Source organism: Aythya marila, assembly GCF_965140915.1.
Source record: "Aythya marila genome assembly, chromosome: 3".
Classification (NCBI taxonomy): domain Eukaryota; kingdom Metazoa; phylum Chordata; class Aves; order Anseriformes; family Anatidae; genus Aythya; species Aythya marila.
This window is the reverse complement of record NC_139044.1, coordinates 60,992,704-61,014,802: the sequence shown is the minus strand read 5'-3', so window position 1 is coordinate 61,014,802 and position 22,099 is coordinate 60,992,704. Positions and strand designations below refer to the sequence as shown.

At 43.3% G+C, this 22,099-nt stretch overlaps 2 protein-coding genes across 7 annotated transcripts in view; one reads left to right on the top strand and one right to left on the bottom strand.

The window, feature by feature from the left end:
• The window catches only part of GJB7 (gap junction protein beta 7), a 33,184-nt gene extending 22,851 nt beyond the window's left edge, over positions 1 to 10,333 (top strand). For 2 of the 5 annotated variants that reach the window (XM_082758341.1, XM_082758340.1), the window contains 3 exons: positions 2,887 to 2,948; positions 5,186 to 5,269; positions 6,658 to 10,333. In XM_082758341.1, the coding sequence (XP_082614467.1) occupies positions 6,685 to 7,479 (795 nt within the window). In that variant the 5' untranslated portion in view covers positions 2,887 to 2,948; positions 5,186 to 5,269; positions 6,658 to 6,684 and the 3' untranslated portion in view covers positions 7,480 to 10,333. Of the gene's footprint in view, positions 1 to 1,559; positions 1,602 to 2,886; positions 2,949 to 5,185; positions 5,270 to 6,657 lie in introns of those variants that run through there. The other 3 variants (XM_082758339.1, XM_082758343.1, XM_082758342.1) reach the window with 2 other exon arrangements.
• Positions 10,334 to 11,528: 1,195 nt separating this feature from the next.
• ZNF292 (zinc finger protein 292) overlaps positions 11,529 to 22,099 on the bottom strand; it is a 58,466-nt gene continuing 47,895 nt past the window's right edge. The window contains exon 3 of one of the 2 annotated variants that reach the window (XM_082758332.1): positions 11,529 to 21,186. In XM_082758332.1, coding sequence (XP_082614458.1) covers positions 13,999 to 21,186 — 7,188 coding nt within the window. In that variant the 3' untranslated portion in view covers positions 11,529 to 13,998. The remainder of the gene's footprint in view (positions 21,187 to 22,099) is intronic. The other variant, XM_082758331.1, reaches the window with a different exon arrangement.

The following is a 22,099-nucleotide window of genomic DNA, read 5'->3' as shown; positions in this document are numbered from 1 at the left end:
GCAAAAAATTGGGAATTACAGGTACTTCCTCTGCCTTAGTCACTGTTAATGGCAAGGGGAACAATAATTTCACTCATATCGAGGAAATAAATGCTGAAGAAGAAACAAACCGATGTGCAGCTAGACAGAGGTGCCATTGAGAGCTCTCTGTGTGCGCTGCTCAGCTCGTGTCAGTCTCAAGAGCCCTTTCAGCGGCTGCTGCTCATTCGTCTCATCCTCGCTGAAAGAAAGCAGAGTTTTCAGACAGCAGCATGCCTCTGCTGGGCCCCTACCACTGGTGATGCAAAATAGTTTGAAGGCAATAAACTCTTTAAAAATGAGAATCTGTTAAAGGGAATCTTTTGTGTTTCATAGCATTATGTATGTGTCTGTTAAAACACTTGTTAACCAGCTTTGTCTCTAGGAGACAGAAAAATCCCCCAGCCATGCTTGCCAGCCAAGATTCAAGCAATTGTTATTCTTCAGCTACTGATCAAGGTTATAAGTCTGTTGAACTGAATTCAATACAGAAGAGAAAACACATTCAGTTGGGCTCTACTTTCATTAAGGAGTGGGCAAATTGTTTCCAGTTGGGAAAAGAATAAAACAAAAACCCAGACCATCCCCTCTGGAAGGAGAAAGCCAGTTTCTCCTGAAAAGGAGGGGCAGAGAAACATTCACAGAGGTGGGATTTTTCTGTTGCTCAGAGCTGGGCACCCTTCAAGTTGGAGTCAGGGAACGCAGCTCCTGGCAGGACTCTGGAGGGCAGGAATTTCGTAGGTTTAACAGAATAAAATCCATCTGTCTCCGTAATCTGTGTGCTTTTTGACTTTCTGCACCTTAGAGTTGTCTTTTTAAATACAAATATCACCGCATACCGAAACACATCGTGGAGCAGCAGTGCCTAACATTTATGTACTGGTTAGGTTGGAGATACAGCAGCCAGTGGCACAAGATACTTAAACAACTTTGACATTTAAGTGACCCGATCACAACCATGCATTTCTGATTAATAAAGAATGGGCTGCCGGGGCTTTTACAGCTTTCTTTTCCATCTCTGTAATTGCTCAGGTGCCTTTAATGCTGTAATAAAGTCTAGCTTTAAAGTTAAATTCTAGCTTTCTCGCTCCCGCAGCGACTGCCCTTCAGGTAATGACAATATTCGTGCCATCGCTCTGGCCTTTCAATCACTGATGCGAATGAAACTTGGCTTGGCTGGTTGTGGCTTTTGTCGGGCACCAAGCTGTGTGCCCGGAGGCTTTTCTGGGGCCAGGAGCATCATGCTAAAAGGCATGTGTGTTAGCTAATGACACCCTGCCTCCGCCAGCCTAAAAACACGAGGTGTGCAGCCGGAGAGTGCGCTCAAAGGATGAAAAGAAAGTTAAACAAATGCCTGGGTTTCCTGGCATCTCTCTGCTGATAGCGGCCGCGTTAGGGCTCGGGGTGAAGGGTGTGCTGGAGGAGGCGATCACGTTTCGCTGGGTTAGTTTGCATTGCCTGGGAGACGGGCGGTTTCCCTTCTCAAGGCTTAGAGCAGTGACTCCCTTTCTGGGAAATGAACCGCTGGAGGTTAATGCCACTAGAAAACGGGGGTCCAGCTGCAATCGCTCACAGCCACACAGGTGAGTTCGGGTTTCTTGTTATAAAATATAGTCTTACCAAACCAGGGGTTGTTTTTGTTTTTTTAAGGTTGAACGGGTTTGATAACAGCCTCGTGGCAGTGTCCCATCTGCCAGCATGAGACACCGATCAAATCCCAGTTTTGGTGCCTTGCTTGTACCTACTAACGAGCTGCAAACTCAGTGTAGCCACGGACAAATGACTTCGTTTCTAACACTTGCTGGTTATCTGTTTGGCATGAAGTTGATGGAAAATGCTCTACCAGTTGCACGGGTGAAATATGGGTGCCATTTCTTTTAAAGTCCTTTTGGCTTCTTCTGAGTTTCTATTTTTAAATGATATGATTTACCGAAGTAACAAAGGCAAGAGTGAACTGCGTCTGCCCTCTCTCAAAAAACATTCATCTGCTGTGGAGGAGAGACCACAGCAATTAGCAGCTGGCAAAGCAGCGCTCTCAGCAGCTGCTGGGTTATTAAGTGGGGTTTGTGGTTTTCCCAAGCACAAAACAAGATGGGATTTTGCCACTGCTGGCTGTGAAAAAGAATGCCACACATTCTTAAGGTTACGGAGCCTACTGAAGACGTAATTTATACGGGATGCTTTCAGAGAAGTGAGTGTTTGGCAGCTAAGGTAGTGAAGCCCAGAAAGGAAAGGGATTTGTCCCAAGCCACTCGGAAAGCCTGTGCCAAAGTCAGATGTAAATCTCCAATCAACCAGATGAACTTCTTTCCATCTAGCCTTTTCTTTTCCTTTTGTAGTCACTTGGCAAATAAATATCTAGGCTGATGTTTTTACACACCACATCTATTTTAAGCAGGATTTAATTGTTTACAGAATTCTGCATTTAGTATAACTTATTGCAGTACCCCGAGGCTTACATAGGGACACATTTCTTGTTCTGAGGAGTTAAAAGTTAATAATAGGCACGAAATAGTGAGAGCCTAAAATCAGTAAGCTAAGGAAGATGAAGGCAATGGACTGGGCTATGAGAGACCCTGGCTCTTTAGCTTTGCCCCTGATGTGTCGGGTGATGTTGGATAAACCCCCTCACCTCCCTTATGGACATCTCCTCCACAGCACAGGTTTTCCCTGTCTAGATTCTTGATGTTTTGAGCAGAGGACTCAATTTTTTATCAAGTTAATGAAGGATTTATGCCAGGGAAGTTCAGTCCAAAGAACCTACAGATTGATCTTAAGTTGATCTGCGAGAGGAAGCAGACGGGTTATCCAAACCACCCAAGGCTAGGTTTTCTGACCTCTATATTTTTTCATTGGCTCTTTCACAAGGACCTGGAAAACCACTCACGTCGGCACGCTGACTGTTGAGCAAGAAGCAAAGGCGCTGCAAGGTGAGTGACCTGCAGCAGTCGTTCTTCAGCTCCTGCTGCTGATGCTCAGCACCGTGAATAGCTGCTGCAGGCCCAGCTTGGCGGGGTGGCTTTGGAGCTGGGCTGTCCCTCTGCGTTCCCAGGAGGTTTCCTGCTGCCTCTTCTCCTGCAGCAGAGCGCTGGAATAGATGCACCACGGTAGGGTGGGAGCGGAGCTTCCATAAATTTCAGAGCAGGCTGAACAAACACCTGTCAGCAAGAGTTATAAGCATGACAAAGCCTTCTTAGGGGAACTGGTGAATCGGTGCTGCTCAGCCTGTGGACCTCAGTAAGGAAGCAGTGGGTAGTCCACGAAACAAGCACAAAGGATCAGCAACAGTAAAACTTCCTTATACCACCAAACAAAGAAAATAAAGGGAAAGTGAAATTACAAAACGAGAATCTGAAGTTAAGTTTCGTTATTTGTTTGGTCATTTACAGAAATCATCGTGCCAATGCTTTTATTCCTTTTCTCAAAATGCAGAGCTGATTGCTGTTTTAAAAGAAAAGGGCTGAGATTATGTTTTGTTTATATATATATATATTTATATATAAACCCTACCTATATAAAAGCTCCAGAGGATGACCTCTCAAGATTGCTACCAAGTCTGCTTTATTATGATCCGATACTCTGTGTTCCTCTACTACTGTTCTCTGCTTTATTTTACACTATTTATGATTCTTTCCTTATCAAAAAAAAAAAAAAGGAAAAAAATAAAAAAGACAAGGTTAAGCCATAGGTGCACCAGAAAGCTCCCATTAGCAATGTTTGTATCAGAAAAAGGAATTGACTTTCCATCTCTCAGCCCGCAAGGCTGGTTGTGTCCGCCTGTGCGAGTGCTAGACCCGCAGTGCCCAGACCCATCCTTTCTGCTCTTTCTCACCCTTCCATTTCCATTTCCACTAATGCAGCACCTTTGACCTGTGATGTGCCTGCTTGCTCCGAGCTGCCTGCCCCCTGTGTGCCTTTAACAGTGCGGATGCTTTCCCCTCTTCCTTCTTTCTGAGTAGGTGGTTTTTGCATTTTCATACTTTTTCCCCCAATTCTCCTCTACACAGAGATACCTTGTCTGCTTTTAACGTCATTAAAGTAGCAGAGCCGACAGAAATCTAGATGAACTCATTCTCTGAATGCTCTTCAGCGGATGCATTACTCCACGCACATTAGCCAACCTTCCGTAGACCTCGCTGAAGGATGGAAAGGATTATTGGGTATGTTCAGCAGCAGTGGCGTTACCAAACGCTTTACTCAATGAATTCTGTTCCTCACTCCTGGAGCTGCTGGAGCACTCGGCTTGCTCTGTCTGCTCGGCAGAGCTTGTGGGCAGGCTTGAGGCAGAACTGAACCTACGTCCATATCCGAGGGAAACAAGGTGTGCGAGAGGTCTTCTGGTCACCTGTGTCTCAGCAGGGGTGTCCAAGTCACATCCAGGACACACATTTTGTATGTGAAGAGGAGATAGATGTGAAGAGGGGGGATTAGCTGCTCCGGTTCCTGGCAGGGAGCAGAAGCAGCCCAGGAATTTGTTTTCATTCTCATCCCTGCTACATCAGGCAGAAGTCAGCAGAGCACGTCAAGGTATCTCTAGCCTTCATCTTTTGTCCAAGCTGGGGTGTGCGTATGTGCACGGGGAGTTTGAGTTAAATCTAACCTCAAATTCCTGCTCCTCTTGCCACATTCATCTTCTTGAGCACTTGGAGTTAATGATCTGACACTGTAGTGTCTCCTTTACAACTTCCAATAGAAGCTTTTCTATTTTTGGTGGTGGTCTTTATTTCCTTTGTGCCAAACAGATTCCCCTATGACCCATTTGTTGCTGTCTTTCTTGAACCTTTGACTCATTTAAGGGCCAGATTTCTAGGTGCCAGCCTCTGTTGCTGTATTTCTCAATAGCTCTGCAGCAATTCCACCCATCCCATCATTTGCCTAGCTGGAATTTGCCCACTGCTCAAGACCTGCTCAAGATTTTTGTCGAGGCCTTGACCACTGCAGTCCCTGGGCAGGGAGACCCAGCCTATCTGCAACTTCTGGCCTCACTCATTCAGCGGGGGGCTCAGGACTGGTGCACCTCCAGCCACTCTGAAGGTGCCTGTAAGCACGGGCTAGTGGGTGACACCGGGCTTTTGGCATCAGGAAAGACAGGCACGGTTCTTATGGCCATTAGCAAAAACCACACTGGTCTTCCATGGAATAATAAAATTCACTCTTCCCTCTGCAGTGCCTGTGCACATCTAAAAATCCCAGAAAAAGGCCTTTGAGGCTTTCCTTCTACAAGAAATCCATTCAGGAGGACAGCTTGTTTGTGAGTATTGACGTGGATGAATGCTTGTACTTGCTCGTGTGAACGCTTTGTTTCCTGGCCCATGCTTTATTGAATAGCAGGGTCGGTAGCATCTTCACCCTTTGCTACTCAGCCCCTTCGAGGCTAATACACATATTACTTGCCTAGAAATCGTTACAGGCATAGTGCTCATACCTCAGAGAGCTTGATTTAAACATCTGCTTGAGCTCTAATTGCAGATGTAGAGGATAGAAATAGCTCCTTAATGAAGTCACCAGTCTACCAAATATATTTAAAAGCATATGTCTGATAGGATACAAGCCAAACGGTATTCCTGTTACTCCTTTATACCCACAGCATAAAAGAGTAGTCTGGTAACAAGTCGTGGTGAGAACATCTTTTCAGCATCCTTCCCAGTGTGAATTGGCCGTATGGCCATTCCTCAGCTCCTCCAGGAAGTCCCCAGCTCTAATGGTGCAAATTATGGTGCTCTAAATCTGCAGCTACAGCAGTGGCAGGAGGGTTCCCAAACACTGGGGCAGCCATAGGTGGGTGCATTTTCTCTCAGTAGATGGGACGAGGCCATGAAGATCTAAAATATGGATCTGGAGGCTTCTCAGATTCCCCTCCTGATGTTTCCCAGCCATTCTGCCTCCCGTGGATGGATGTACTTCTTGCTCGTACGCAGGGGCATCCCTTCGCAAAAGAAAAGCTCCAGAGCTAGGGCAGGGGAAGACTCACATTGAAAAAAACCTGTTATTATTTTTTTATATATATATATATATATATATATATAAAAAATCTATAAATTCTGGGAATAAAGTTGTGCATTTCTTAAATGATAAGAAATTGAAAACAAAGCAACAACAAAACAGCAGTGCAGCAGTACAGGACTTAAAATACTGCATAAATTTACTGAGACAAAAAGAAAACAATTTGCATCCTGGTAGTCAATTTATTCTGGGATACTTGGCTCCTATGCATAAATCTGAAAGTTAAATGGGATTTGGTGATGCCTACTATTTGCAAAATGGATGGTGCTACATGGAGCGTGCCTTGGTGATGGAGCACTCATCTGAACTCAGCCAGGGATGCTCAGGAGGCCCTTAGTAAGAACAGGCACATCTACCTGCAGGGAGCACCGCCTGACAGAACAATTAGGCTTCAGCCTAATTGACAAGAGCCTACTTTAACAGCAAATAGTTTTCGTATGATAGCCTCAGAAGGTACAAGTTATTAGAGGTAGGAGAAGATTTGCTTTTTATTTTTTCCATTTTTTTCCCCCTTCCTTATTAATTGCTTAGTCAGTTTAAATTGCTTCAACTCCTGGCTGCATTTCACCTTGAACACGCTTCCCGTTCTCTTCAGCCAAGAGGAAGCATCTCTGATCTTGTGCTTCTTTTATACAGCACTTCCTTCCTCCCCCGAAGAGAAAGATGAGCTGGGCATTCCTGCGTGACCTGCTGAGTGGAGTGAATAAATATTCAACGGGAATCGGAAGAATCTGGGTAGCAGTTGTGTTCATATTCCGCTTGCTGGTTTACGTTGCGGCTGCAGAAAACATCTGGAAATACGAACACGATGAATTTGAATGCAACATCAAGCAGCCTGGCTGTGAAAATGTTTGCTTTGACCATTTTTTCCCTGTCTCTCACGTCAGGCTCTGGGCTTTGCAGTTAATCCTGGTCTCCACCCCCTCGCTCTTGGTTATTTTCCATGTTGCTTATCGAGAGAACAGAGAAAAAAAGCACAACCAGACACTTTACAAAAGCCCAGGTGAGATAGATGGTGGGTTGCTGTGCACTTACCTCATCAGTCTTGTTTTAAAAACAGGATTTGAAATAGTTTTTCTCATTCTGTTTTACAAATTGTACAACGGATTCAAAATACCACATCTCGTCAAATGCGACGTGAGACCGTGTCCTAATACTGTTGACTGCTATATCTCCAAGCCGACTGAGAAGATGATTTTCCTCTACTTTTTGGTGGCAACTTCATGTCTGTGCATTGTATTAAATTTAAGTGAACTGAGTTACCTCCTTTGCAAATACTCCGTGAAGTGTTATCTGAAGAGGTACACCAAGGAACATCGAGGCTCAGCAAGCGGCTGCCACAAATCGGGAACCATCAGTCACAGGAGAGCAGCAGCTGCAAGACCAGTCCATGACAGCCCCCTGTCCTTGCCTCTGAATGAACAAGATGGACAGGAGAATATCTCCCCACTGACTTGAAAGGTCGGACAACACCTTCCTGTTATACCTGCTGTATCTCGTGAATTGCCCTGTTCCCATCAGTGCTTCACAGAAGCGAAAGGAGAGTTATCTAGGAAGTATTTTTCCTCTATTAGTTCCTTCCCTCTGTTATACAAGCAAATAAATCCACTTGCATTATGTATGTCATGCATAGAATTACCTAGATCTGTTCATGTTGAAGAGGCCTGAAAATTCCACGGGGTTTTGATATCTACGCAAATGTTTAAGATAAATCACACTGAAACAACTGCTCGAACACCTGTGTTTTGCATATTACATGGAATTGCTTTGGTACAAGCAAAAAGGGGATTTTTATATCCAGAGATGGAAGAACCTGGAATTAAGATACCATTATTATTAGAGAACCTGCAATTAAGACATTGGACAGTGAGGGGATTTAGAGCGTTTCCCAGGTAGGTGGATCTGATAAATGTTGAGATAGTGACCAGAAGGTGTTGGCATACAACAGCTACTCGTGTCTCAAAGTAGGCTGGATCATCCCAAGCCCATCCCAGCTGTCCTCCTATGAAGCATTTCAAAAAAACGAAAAAATAATAAGGGGTAAATACATCTAGCTATGCCAATGGCGATAAAGGCAGAGCAGGTTATTTAGCTATTTGTGGAACACCTCCTCCTGTAGGTACTTGAGCCCTTTGCAGTCTGTAGGACCTTTATCAGCAGAACACATCCCATAAGAAAAGGTCCTTGCTCACACAGGCATTGCATCCTGGCGTGTGGATTTAACTCCTGGTCACCCACACCGAGCAGCACCCCAGCCACCACACACCTCATCTGCCTGGTGGTTGCAGTGGGTGAAGGAAAAAAATCTTCCACAGTTCTCTAGGATCCAAGCAGAGAAATGTAGACTCTGCAATGCAGCAAAATGTGGGCCAGCGGTCCTAGCATTCAGTAGCCCCAAACCCGGTCCCTTTGGTAGGGCTGAAAACACCACTGCTCCTTCAGCAGATACGTGCTGTTGAAGATGTGCAATGTAAAGACACTCGCAGCCTCCCATGGAAACTCAGTAGACAATAATGACTTACTGCCCCCCAAATTTCAGAACGTCTCTTGAACACTACACATCTCCGCTCTTTGTTACGGTTGTAACATGGGCTAACAGGAAAGGGACAGAAATGAGTCTTCTTTTGAACTCAAGGTTCGGAGATGATAGAAATCATTCCTAAAAAGACTTATTTCAGGCTAGCATTCTCCTTCCTTTGCCGTGATCAAAGACCTGACATCAGTGCTGAGTCTGATCAAAACACACGCTTTTAGAGAAAAAGCTGCCTGCAATAAGCGGAGCTGCCAGGATGTTGCACCGATTTCATTCCAGGATACAGGAGGAAACAGTTAGTGAAAACATGTTAACTGTTTTTTCTCTCCAGAAACTCCAGCTGTGGTTACAAAGCATTACTTTTATGAATACTGGGGCAGCAATTACACAATTAACTTTAGGAAATATTGAAAAAATTATGTACTTTTGACCATGATTTTCAAGCTCATGCGAGTTGGCTTTTTTTTTTTTTCTTTTTTTTTTCTTTCTATAAACCTGATTTTATAAGAGGTGAAAATACATTGCCTCTGCTGATCTTGCAACAGCAGCATGTCAGATACAACTAGCTTGCCAGCTTGCGGCCAGTTAAAGTTTTACATCTCGCACGGCGCGGTAGCAGCGTGTCTGTCGAGACAACGTGCTTTACAGCTCCAAACGTCTTCTGTTGAGTCTCTACATAGGCAGAGTGGCTCAGGAGAGGGATGCAATTACAATGTCTTTTATAACTACTGCACAAACCCCGTCAAGTACTGTGTGAAGCAAAACCATTGCTGGTCTGCTCCGTGTAACGGTACTGCCACCCTTTCAGTAACTGAGAAAGGAAACCAAAATTATCTCGTCCTTCTTGTACACTAATGCATCATCTCTTAAGACAATGGAACACTATCCAAATGAAAAATGCTGCCATAAAGACTATTTTGCAATTATCGAGGACAGATTTGAAGATAGCACGTTAATGAAAAAGCTCTTTATTTTTTAAAGCAGGGTTTATTTGAGAGCAAAAGAAGCAAATGCAGCTTAGCTAACAGGTTTCTGATTAAATTTGTCATAGCTGCTCTCTAATATAAAAAATATGTTTAGTCAGGGCTTGAAGGGCTTCAGAGCATCCCTCCAAACTCTGCAGCTGGCCAGAACTTCCTGCTTGGACCAAAAATTTTCATGTGATACAAGAACTTTTTAAAATGCGTATACAAGTTTTTATTTCTCGCTAATTTCTATCCTCAACAATCATGAAATAATAAATTATATTCCAGATGACAGTGTTTCAAGTCTTGGAAGACATTTCAGGTTTGATACAACTAGAAATTATTTCTCATGTAAACCACTTTATTCTGACAAGGTATTATGGACCAGCTGCGTAAGCCCTGACTCCCTGGTAGCAAACACCCAAGTGGCTTTTGCATCGTGCTGCAAAATGAGAGGAGTATTTAGCAGAGCCATTAATGTAAAGGAAATGAGCATCACACAAGGCAGCTCTGCCAGATTTTACTTAACACGAGAGCAGGAACTCCTCTACTTTCCGAAGCCTTGCTTTTGTCCAGCATTTGGTCTTTTACTGGTTCCCTTCCTACCCCAGCCCCATTCCCACCCTTATCACCTTTACATTCCTTCCTCTCTAGGTTAAATCTTCCTCATCCACCCATCTCTGAAGTCACTCATGCTTGTGTTTTTGGTTCAAATGAGTTTGTAGACTCAAAGCCTAAACTCAAATGGCTTTTTTTTCCCCCCTCATATATCAAACTTCCATGCTACCCAGACAAAAATACTTTTTTTTTTTTTTTTTTTTTTTTTTTTTTTTTTTTCCATTCTAATGCTGTATTTCTCTTTTTAAAAGCTAAAAGAACTGTCTCCTTTAACACACAGCAACTGGTAGGAAGCTGACCTCAGCCCTTACTGTAATGGAAAAATACCACAATCCCTCCATACACATTCACACAGAAATATTTACCTCATGCCTTTTTTTAAAACTTCTCCGCAAACATTGAAAAGTTCCAAACCTTTTGTAAACCCTCGTGTCCTTTAAAACCCAAGAAATCTTGTCTTTTGAGAGATAAGTTTTAAAAAAGTAATAGGGGAAAAAAACACTTCCCTATGTGCTGGTAGTTTCAGCACCCGCAGCCTCCTCGCGCCCTGCAGCTCCCCGGGGCCTGGTGCCAGTGCAGGTGGGACCCAGGCCCGGGGGCTCCTGTGGCACAGAACCCAAAGGCAGGAGTATGGCCACCTGCTTCTCCTTACCTGAGCTGAAATCTGCTTTTGGTGTTTCTTAAAAGCTTCTCTCCCTGACCTCATAACAGCCATGGGCAGGACGTGCCTCCAGAACGTCAATGTCGGCCATCCCAAAACAAGTGAGGACCTGCACTGCGCTCGATTAGGGCTCAGACAGTGTAAGAATTTCTTTTTAGGAACACAGTTAACCACAAGAGAGGCTAAAGGAGAGAGAAAGAGGTGGGAGAAGAATGGCGAGAGAGGGAGAAGCAGCAAGAGACAGGGATGGAGTGGGGAGAAGAGAGATGCTGAGGTAGAGAGGAGGCAAGGGGGAATCAGGGAGCGCTCTGGGCACCCCACAGGCTGAGGAGGCATCAATGGGGTTGGCCTCGGCCACCCCCAGAGCCCTGTCCTGTCCCGAAGGCACAGGTAAGGCCCATGGGGCCCTGAGGGGCTGCCAGTACGCTTGAGCAGGAGGCGTGATACATCACTCACGGGGAAAGGCCTAGATGCAAGCAGCAGAGAAATTTATTTCATCAGCAACTTTCGTAAGTGGCTTTAGCAAACTACAGTACCCTCTGCAGTCTGTGACATCTCATACCAAACCCTCCTTTCCGTCCCTGTTAAAATTATATATAAATATATATTAAAAAAAAGGAAAAAAATACCATACTAGATTGCCTGTTGGACAGGCTGTCAGTACCTGTCTAACAGGGAATGTGCCACGAAGCTGGCTATGCTGGTCCTCAGAAGTGTGGATTATTGGGCTAAGAGAACATTAAAAATTTACTTCTCAGAAATTCAGGTCCTACATTCAGATCAGAATTTATTTCTTGGATGTTTACGACATTGGATTTTTTTTTCCTTTTTTTTTTTTTTTTTGGTTCTGTTTTATAGTATCGTAGTGTAACACTATGTACCTAAATAGTTTTACGCTATTCTCAGTCTAAAAAGTGCAAATGGTGCAGTAACTCTAACCGGGGACATTACGGTTGGAAGTATTTTACTTACAGAACACAAAAAGGGATTAACATCTAAAAAATTAACAACTGTGAGGTCTGTCGACAGTGCCCAGCCAACTGCCTGACAGCAGCGGGTCTCACGAGAGGCTCCGGGATCCCTCTCCGGAGGTGCTCTGCCCTCTCCTCCTGCAGATCCTCTCCTCTCCACACCCAGCTGCTGCCATCCAGCAGGAGCCCGCTCCTGAAGTCCAAGTACCTACAACCATCTCTCCTAGAGAGAAAACCCAAGCGTTTGTTTCGCCTCTATCGTTCTCAGATGGCACTTCTGATTTACTGACTTGTTGGAGCCAGCAGGTCAGTCACTCGGGAGGGACTGAAAGTTGCAGCAGCAAACGGGCCCTGCTCGAAAGGAAGCCTGTGCTTTGTGGGAAGGCGAGCAAGTTAGCACCGACAAACAGGAGCTACTCCCGAGGCTGAAACGCTGCCGCCTTTCTGCTTTCAGAGGTAATTTTCACTCTCCAAACAAGTCACTTCGTGTTGTCGGAGGAATGTGCCCTCTGAACTGGTATGCAAGTCAGCTGTCAAGGATTCCAGGTGAATAGCTTACAAGCAACGAAGCGCAGCATTTAATGCAAAGCGTTACATGGCAAGACAAGTTGATAGAAAAAAAAAAAGCAAGCCGATCTCTCCCAAGATAAAGACTATTTTATATTACTGAAGGTAGGTCACATCCAGTAACGAGAATAATCCAACAAAAAATTTTTGGTACCGCACAATCCAGCTGGCTTGTCCCACGGGAGTTAAGCATAATCCTGTCCTAAAAACACCACGGCAGATTCCTGGATACCGACAGCTCCCACTACCGCCTTCGCTCTCTGGGTTACTCAGCCAACTGGACGCCTGTCGTTTCGGTCAGCAGCAAACAGAGAAATCACTCCAAACCCGGGTGCTTGCTACGCGCAGCGCTGCTTCTGGGGCTCCTTCCAGTGTGGGAAACACCGAGGTGGCAGAAGGGCTGCCGAGCGCAGCCAGCGAGAGGAAAAGGAGTGCAGGGAGAGCCCGTGCCATCGATAGAGCACAAGCACCTCGGTTATCTGTAAGATCACAATCTCACTTCCCTTTCAGAAAGTGCCTCGTTTATTCAGTTTGTAACGGTATGGCATAAGGACTCATGTATTTTATAGATAGATAGATACCAAAGTGGTATTATCAAAATAAACCATCTGTTTTATAAACCCACTATTTACAGAAACGGTTTCTGAAGGTTTTTTTCTTCTTTCTTTTTTTTCTTTTTTTAACAAAAATTAAACTATACACCAATCTAAGTTACAGAAACAAAAATAACCTTTATAAGATCACATGTATAAAACAAGAAATGAAATGTGATTTTATTTAAGGCAATACTGGGCTACTTCACAAATCACCACCTCAAATATATACACTGCTCCACACTACTAATTTTCTATCACATTCACAACGGATTCTTTAATACCAAATATTGTTTTAAATCTCCAATGTAGCAAACTATTTTTATTCACATTTCCATTTTTATTATGGAATCATAAATGCTTTGTATCCAATTAAAAGCAATGAAAAATGTAGCTATAAGAAAACTATTATATTTATGAGTTAACTACATATGAGTATCATCCATAGATACTGGATGTTAAATTTACAAAAATGAGTGTGTCAGTACGTTTAACCTATGAAATGTTATCTTATCCAGCTCCTCTCCTGTAAAGAAATGCTTTATGCAAAATAAACTGGATATGGCAGACTTACCTAGCTTTAGTTCAAAAGGTCTTAATTTAAAATGATTAAAGGACAGTTTTAAAAACTTGATCACTTAGTTACAAATTAAAATTCCGAATATAAATGTGTCATTTAATAGTTTAGACTTACAGACTGCTGGTGGCAGCAAATGATTTACAATAATAAATATATACAAAAAAAATGTATCTACAAATAAAGAGTACTGTTATACATGAGCAGTGACCTGGTGAAAGATACCAATCACAGACAATTCACAAAGATTTAGTTCATGGAAAGGACAATTTGATAGAAAGTTGAGGTTTTGATCAAGTATTTACAAAGCTGAAGCAATTATTCTGTTCTTCAAGTCCCATAGGGATAAAAACAAATAAGAAATTTACATGACTGATGCCATGTTTTTTGCTAGATTAGATCACTTCAAAATAAAAAGAGCTCCACAGTTACTAGCATGCTTGATGGCTTCCTATTCAAAATAAACTTTATTACAGATCACGGATAAACACACTAGGTTTTCAGTTTTGATTCCCCTTCCTCGTTACCCATAGCAGTTTCTTTTGCAGCTGTAACGTCTGGATTATTCTCCCAGCGTCCATCAAGTTTTCTCAAGCTGACGGTAGGTCTCATTTCCTGAAGCTGCTTCAACACGCGCTCAGTGCAGTCTTTAAGAGCCTTGTCCAAAACGATTTTTACATTTTCACTACACTGAAGCTGGGATGGATTGGCAAACTGTACAAGGGTTTCAGTTTCCGAACACGACCAAGTGACATTATTACTTGCTAGGGAGGAGGTCTTCTCGGTAGATTTCCGTAAGTTTGAATGAGATCCTTTTTTGGTTCCGCCGCCATGGTGGTCTCTTTCAGTGTTTTTCTTTTGCTTCACAGCAGACTCTTCCAGGAACTTGAGGAAGGAAACTTCAAAACCCATAGGCTTAAATGAACTCCAGTCGAAAGCTGCAGGTTGCTCTTCAGCTGTTTGAATAGCAACTGCAGTCTCTTCCTCCCTGTGCGTGCTACTCACTTCGACTGGCGGTACTTCCTCTGTTTTTTCGACTCTCCTCCTCTTACTCTGAGACACATTTTTCTCTTTGCTTGCTCTTTTTAAGTTGTTTGATTTTTGCTTCTCTGCCGGGCAGGAGTTGGTCTCCTGCGAGTCACTATTTACACTGGAAGAGATTTTTGCTTGGTTTTCAGCACTTGAACAATCCTCATTAATCAGTTTAGTAATGAAGAGTTCTGTCAGTTCGTCCACCTCGTCCTTCTCACCTTTTTCACTTTCATTTTGTGGTAACGTAGATGTGCTTGAATCATTATTGCTTGCTAACGGAGCCGGTTCTGCCTCTTTCACATCGCTTTTTTTATCAGTCTCCTCTTGCTCACACGGTGTTTCCTTTACTGGTGACACAGGGTGCTTTTTAGATACAATAAGAAGATTTCTGTGCTGCGAAGTAAATGCCTTGGACAATTTGTGACATTTATAATGCCGTATGATGTTACTTTCACTCGTAACCACAGACGAACATCCTTTAATCATACACGGGTACTGAGTTAGAAACCTGCTCGTACATTCCGACAGGGCATCGTTCCTCGCCTTTATTGAATACACGTGCTTGCCACGTTTCAGTGAATACGCCTTATTTTCTTGAATTTGCATTCCTTTGGAGTTTTTGTTTTCTAAGTTAATGTTTTTCTTTCGTTTTGTTTTCACCGACAGCCTGCTACTTTCTTTCCCCGATCTGTTTTTCAACCCTCTCTGTTTGGACTTCAATGGTTTCTCCTGATTTGCTTTGCTGGAGATGTTTTCCTGACCTGGCGTCAGCCTCCTGGGTCTTATGAGGTGATCTTTATGCCTGTCATTATGTTTATTAAAAATATGCCGGAGGAGGTTAGATCTAGTAGCATAAATACGGTCGCAACCTTCGCAGTCACACTTGAACACGCCATCATCTTCTACCTTGTTTGGCCTTATCTTAACACCATGTTCTGTCTCAAGATGCACGATGTAGTTAAAATACGCTGTAAACGAGGACTTGCATTGAGACTGATCACAAGAAAACCTTCCCACCTCTGGAGCCGCTTTCATGCTTCTGATTTCCTCAGGGGTCATGTTATGAAGCTTCATGTAATGCTGTATCAAGCTGGGCACCTCCTGGAATATTCGAGAGCAGTCGTTCACCTCACACCTGAATTCCCTGACGGCGGGTTTGGTTTCAGCCTCTTCCCGGTCCTCCTTGCCCAGCTCGTTCTCCTCCTCCACCTCAGCAGAGAAGGCAGGAAGGTCTGACTTGTGCACAGCTTGGTAATGAAGGATCAGGTTTTGCTGAATTGTAAACGCCGCGAAGCAGCCCTGATGGACGCATCGGTACGGTCTGTAGGGGCTGTATCTGGTAGGAAACTCCAGAGATTTTGCTACGGGCTTCCGACGTTTCCTCTCCTCTTTTTCCTTCCTGTGTCTCCTCGCTTTGCGCACTTTTGACTGTGCCTGGGAATTACCAAAAGCAGCTGCGTTAGGCTGCTCAGGCTGAACGGAAACCACTTGGGGAGGTTTTTCCAGTCTTTCGGGAATACTTTTTTCTGGTAGTAATTTTTCTAAGACCTTCACAGGCTCTACAGCTTCCTTTATCTGAGCTTCTTTCACCAAGGGAGCCGGAGTTTTGTTTTCTATTATTAGTGTCTGCACATTTTTTATTTCAACAGGGCGCGGGGTTGCGTTTGCGGTTTCATTTTGAGATCTTCTGCCATAAGGCCTTTTAATTTTTAATTTGACCATCTCCTCTGTTGTAAAGTGATGTACAAGCTGGCAGTGTGCTCGGAGGTTAGAGTTTCTTGTGAATGTTTTTGGACAGCTAGCGACAACACATTTAAAAGGAGCGTACTTCAGTTGATGCTTCTTAATTTCGAGTATCATTTCTGCAGTGTACTGATGAACCTTGCCATAGTGTTTAAATAACGCATCTTTTGTCATAGCACTATAGTTGCAGCCTTGGTCCTGACATACAAAGGGCTTATTAACTTTATCACTGAAGTGAATGTGAGTTGTCTCTGAGGCTGTCTGGACCAGGGGTTTACTTTCAGTTGATACAACAGGAACTGCTGGTGCTAGTGTATCTGCTGGAGGACACTGGGAAACACTCTCAGAGACCTGGATGGATGAATCATTTTCTAGTTTCAGTTTCTGCAAGCCCTCCAAGATTTCCAGTATTTGAGTATCATCTTTCTGAGATGTTTCAGACTGAGCAGAGTTGCTCTTTGCAGCAGTGGCATTGCCTGCATGCACTGCAAACTGTGCGTGAGTGGGCAGCATTACATTATTGGAAGAGTTTCCTGAAGAAGCCTGTGCGTTACTTACTTGCGAGTTCTGCCCCGAAGCAGTGCCAGCATCCTGAAATTCCGTTTTCACCTCGAGTATCTGTGAGTTCATGGCAGTTTTAATTATTTCGAGGGTTTTTTCAAAATTCTGAATAACATTGTCTTCTGAAATCTGTTCCTCCGAATTTGTCTGCGTACACGAATTTACAGCCACCATTTGGGAATCCCCATTTTCAGTTTTTACTGTTAATGGGGTATGAGTCTCGAGATTTGTTTTGAAGTTCTCTTTGATACTGGCCATGAATAACTGATTGTCAGCATTACCGAGTTTCTGTGTGAGATTTTCCACCACTGCTTGAGAGTCACAATTTGCCAGCAAGTTGGACTGAAAATTATCTCCCTGTATTTGCACATTTCCGTCAGTGCTTTTGGTTAGAAGTCCCATCGCTGTGATATTATTTACTGCTACTTTCTGTGCTGTGTTAGGTGCAAGCAAGGGTGTAGTTGCTTTTCTCTTCCTCTTTGAAGCACTGGTTCCCTTCTTATTTGAGTTACTCGATCCTGAATTATTGGGACTATTTATAACCGTAACTCGTGAAGTGTTCCCTGCAAAGGTTTGTGCTGCTGCAACAGCATTAGGAAGCGAGCTAGAACATAAGCCGTTTTCAATTGTCTTTAGCATTAAGTCATCTGTTGCAAAACCAGGCAAACTCTTGCACTCATTTATTGAAGGTATTTTGGCATTGAGGGTCCTGTTTTGGTCTGTTAGCAGGGTGCTGGGGTTGCAGACTGTCTGCAACAGAGGTGACGTGGTTGAATTGGGGAGAACAGCTGCATTTATTTGCGTTGTACCAGTGACACAACTTGTGGTCACTACATGTGGAAGTACTTCTGTGTTATCAAACGTACTTGAGATGCCTGCAGTTTCCAAGGCTTGTTTTATGATTTGATTCCCTTCCTCATTTCCACCGGTATTAAAGTTAGTCACGTTGGCCCGCGGAAACATCGTCTGCAATAAGGCTGTGGAACGATTTTCAGCTGCAAGCAACTGCAGGAAGGATGGGTCCTTAAAACACGACTCTGGATTGAAGGCTGACTCCTGGGGCTGCTGCAAGCTTAACGAATTTGAGGAAAGAATCATACTGGCGAGCAAAGACTGTCCATTAGCCTGCAGAGCTTCCGCAGAGATTTCTGACCCTTCCAGAGGCTTACAGTAAGACCTTTTGGATAAGTGACCACCGAGTGATCTAGGATTAGTAAAAACTCTGAAGCACCTACTACAGATAAATTTGCCATCCCTAATTATTGCTGGCCATTTTGCCCGCTTGTTATGTTTTGGCTTCCTTTCTTTCCCATTTGGGCCCCGGCCACGGTCCTTTTTTACCTTGTCTGAGGTTGGATGTTGAGAACCAGTTTCATTAAAGTTATTTTCATTGCTCACTCGCAAGGGAAACATTTGATCAACAGTTTCTTCTTTTGGGAAAGCAGAACTAGTGTTCCCTTCTAGCTGAGACGGAAAGTTACTTGAACTATTTTCCAGTTGTGAGAAGACTGAAGTTGGGGCAGTCTCTGCTGGTGAAGGAAAGAGAGACATAGAACCATTTTCTGCGGGCAAAGGAAGAAAAGGATCTGAACCACCGTCAATATTCAGAGGCATGACTGTTTTTGCCAGATCTTCCAACTGGGAAGGTAGAGTTGCACCTGACAGATTTTCCATTTGCGAACACAAAACACTTTCAGGCTCACTTTTAATACGAGTAGACAAACTTGGGTTCATCACGCTCTCCACTACAGGCAGCATAGGATTAGCCAGATTTTCTAAGTGAGTTGGGAACAGCGGGCTGGAGACATGCTGCACTTGACTGGAACAGGTGGGATTCACATTGGTTTTGTTCTGCGCAGTGAAAGCAGCACCACTGGGATTGCCTGCTTGCGGTGGCATCAGATAGACGATCTTCCCATCATTTCCCACGGTTGGTAAATTGCTGGACTTCCGTGGTTTCTTGTTTTTACGCTGCATTTTAAAAGCAGCGTACTGATCGGGGTGTGCTGCCTTCATATGCTTGCCAATGCTCTGCGATGAGTTGTATGTTCGAGTGCACCCCTCGACCTGACAATTGAATTTCTGAACTGGGGCTGCCGGTGAGGCAGCTGGAACTAACGAGCTATTTATGTTAGGCTGCGATGGAATGAACGTAATACTTTCTAAAGTTTTTAGAGGCAGGTTATATAGATTAGCTGCAGCTTTAATACTGTCTTCAATTTCAAGCTTGGAAATGGGTACGCTGTTTCGGTACCCTGCCTGATTCTGCACGCTGAAGGGATTTACAATGCTCACTTGCCTTTCTAAGCTTTTGGATTCAAGGGCTTCTGGTTTTAGTGTGTCTGCACTCACAGGAATATTTTGACTATTTTGGGACTGACTGAGACAATTCTCTTCCTTTCTCTCCTGGAAAACTGGAAGACAAGAATCAACTGGTGAGCACAACTGCTGGGCTCCAGGTTTAGTGGTATCTGCTTTACTGGTAGCAGCAGCCAATTTACCTCTTTTTACAAAGTTTTCTCGGACCTTCTGGTTAACAGCAGGCACCTTAACACTGCCTGCTGGAGCTGCTACTTCTGTCTTCACCGAACCTGCAGCAGACTGCTCTGGACCAGCATTTGGCAAGGAATCACTCTGCCGCAGAGCGCCTGCAGGTGCGCTTACGCTTCCATTCCCCACGGGTTCTGCTTTGATTGGATTCCAGATGTTGTTTTCTCCTTCAGTAAAGCCGCTGCGGTTGTCAGCCGGAGCAGATGTCAACTCCTCTTTAACAGCAACTCCAACAGTACTTTCATTAGCATTACAAGGTTGACCAAGATCAGATGGATTAGTCTGGCCTTCGGGCTGCTGCACTTTTTCAGGCTGCTTGTTGTGATCTTCAACGTGCTTTTCCAGTTCGTTCTGGGAACGGTACACTTTTCCGCAGCCTGTGAACTTGCAGGTATAGGTATTATAGTGTTGTGCTTCGTGATCATACAGTAAATAGGCTTCAGAAAAAACTCTGCCACATTTAGGAAACATACACTTGGCTCTGAAGACTTGATGCTCCTTCCTGTGAGTCAGCAGCTCAGCGTAACTGTTGAAACCAGCCTTACATTTCATCTGTATGCAGATGTAAGGCTTGCTGCCACAGTGCATTTGTAAATGATCATTCAGGTGAGTAACACTTACAAAATGTCGCCTACAGTACTGGCAAATCACTTTTTTGCTTTGCATTTCAAGAAAACGCTTAGCCTCCTCATTATCTTTATGCCCCTTTGCATGTGCTATTAGGTTTTTAAAATACTTAAAGCCTTTTTTGCAAAACGTTACAGGGCAAGTGAATTCATTAACAGGTAGTGGCTTTTGAACTGGCACTATCTCTGGTACATAAGGTTTATCTTTGTCATCATTTTCATCATCGGAGCCGTCATTATCATTGAACACAATGAAGTCTGTTGAATAGAGACTGTTCTTTTTAATGGGTCGCTGCTCCTGTTTGGATACAGAATCAGTTTTCTGATTCTCATTGGCAGTTGCTACTTTTGGAGGCCTTCCCAACCTTCTCAGTGGTTTCATAGCAGCCAGTCTCTCTTTGCTGGATTTTTTAACATGCAAAGTTACATGGGGAACAAAGTTTTCTTTAGAATTAAAATTTTGGGCACAAATAGGGCAACTGTAAATTCCATCTTTATAATGTTTCTGCGCATGCCGAACTATTCTATGACCTAGGAATTCTTTGTCGCATAACACACAATACTGCATATAAGCTTGCCAATTCCTAAATCTAGCTGATATGAAACCCCTCTCTCTGAGTTTTTTAATTTCTCTCTTTTTCTGCTTTTCGTCTCTGATACCCTTAAGAAGGCTTGTAGCGTCATCAAAAGTGCCAGCAAGCCCATTCACAGAAGTTTCTTTAGTCTCTTCTTGGCAATCCTCAACCTTCTCATAAACTTCGCTGTCGTTAAGTTCATCTATTGATGACACGATCGACGCCTCCTCTCCCATCAATGCCAGACACTGACGCTTTAGAGTTTTCCAGTCCCAGAATTCGGGATCAAAAGGCCACTGAGTTTTCAGTACAAGTAAGAGCTCACAGCGCAAGGAATTTGGTATTGGAAGATTCTCTTCATCGTACTTCTGGTCAGGCTGATTATAAAGCATTTCAACAGCATAATATGCATCCACAGTGGGTTCGAGAAGAAATTCGCTCAGCTGACAAGCACGTTTAACCTCCAAATCATCTGGAAGCAGACAGGAGATAGTCTTGCAAATAGATATCTTGACATCCGCATTTTCACTGGATTCCAAGCGCAAGGCTTTCACGCACAGCTCAATGCAGGTTGCAAGTCCAGCACCATCAATCTGTAAAGCAAGATTAAACTTAGTAAGTCAGCTTATCATAACCCTTCTTATATTTGTAAATAAAAGGTATCATTATTTAATCCTCAGTGTCAGGAAAATACACTTAGAGAATACTTTTTACTTTAAGAAACATGGTGGTTTATCTTTAGATGCTATTCTTTTAAGTTATGTCATTTGTCTTCATGCTGCTAAAAACCGTGGAAGTTTTCATACAACTAAAATACTCATCAATTTTATGCTCTGCCTAGTTTGATGACTTTTGGCTTGCATGGTAGGGGTGTTCAGTTTATATTAGAGAGCAATACTGAGACTTTTCTGTAACATAAAACCTGCCAGTTGTGTTATAGTTATTTGAGATAAGCTTCTATGGAGCACTAAGTTAACACTAGGTAGAATTAAATGATTAAAAGTGCTACAGCTACAGGAAGAGAAGCACATCATTTTCGAAAAACTCTGTAATTTGGAAATCCTTTAAGGTGTAAGGGTTTATTTTTGTTTTTAAAGATTATACCACTTCAAAATCAACTGACTATAATTGAACACAAGGGCTCATTCCAACCGAAAGTAGTAAGTATAGGTAAATGTTCTATCACTTAAGTGTTTCAAAGTTCATGTAGATAGCCCTTTATCATTTATGCCCTCCAGCAAAGAAAATTACATTTATGTTCACTTTACACTTCCTCTATGCTGCCAAGGATGCATAGAGAGGCCACAGTATACATGAGTATAAAGTCAAGTAAATTTATGAATGCATATGGCTTCTACACATATGGCTTCAAATTTCAGCCATCAGTAAAATAACCTACAGTTCACTAGGGAAAAATCAGTATGGCATGGAGCAGACAGCTCTTAATATCACAAGCCTTTTCAAAAATCATCTCCCCCCCTCTGATTTAGTTCAGGTCTAGAGGAA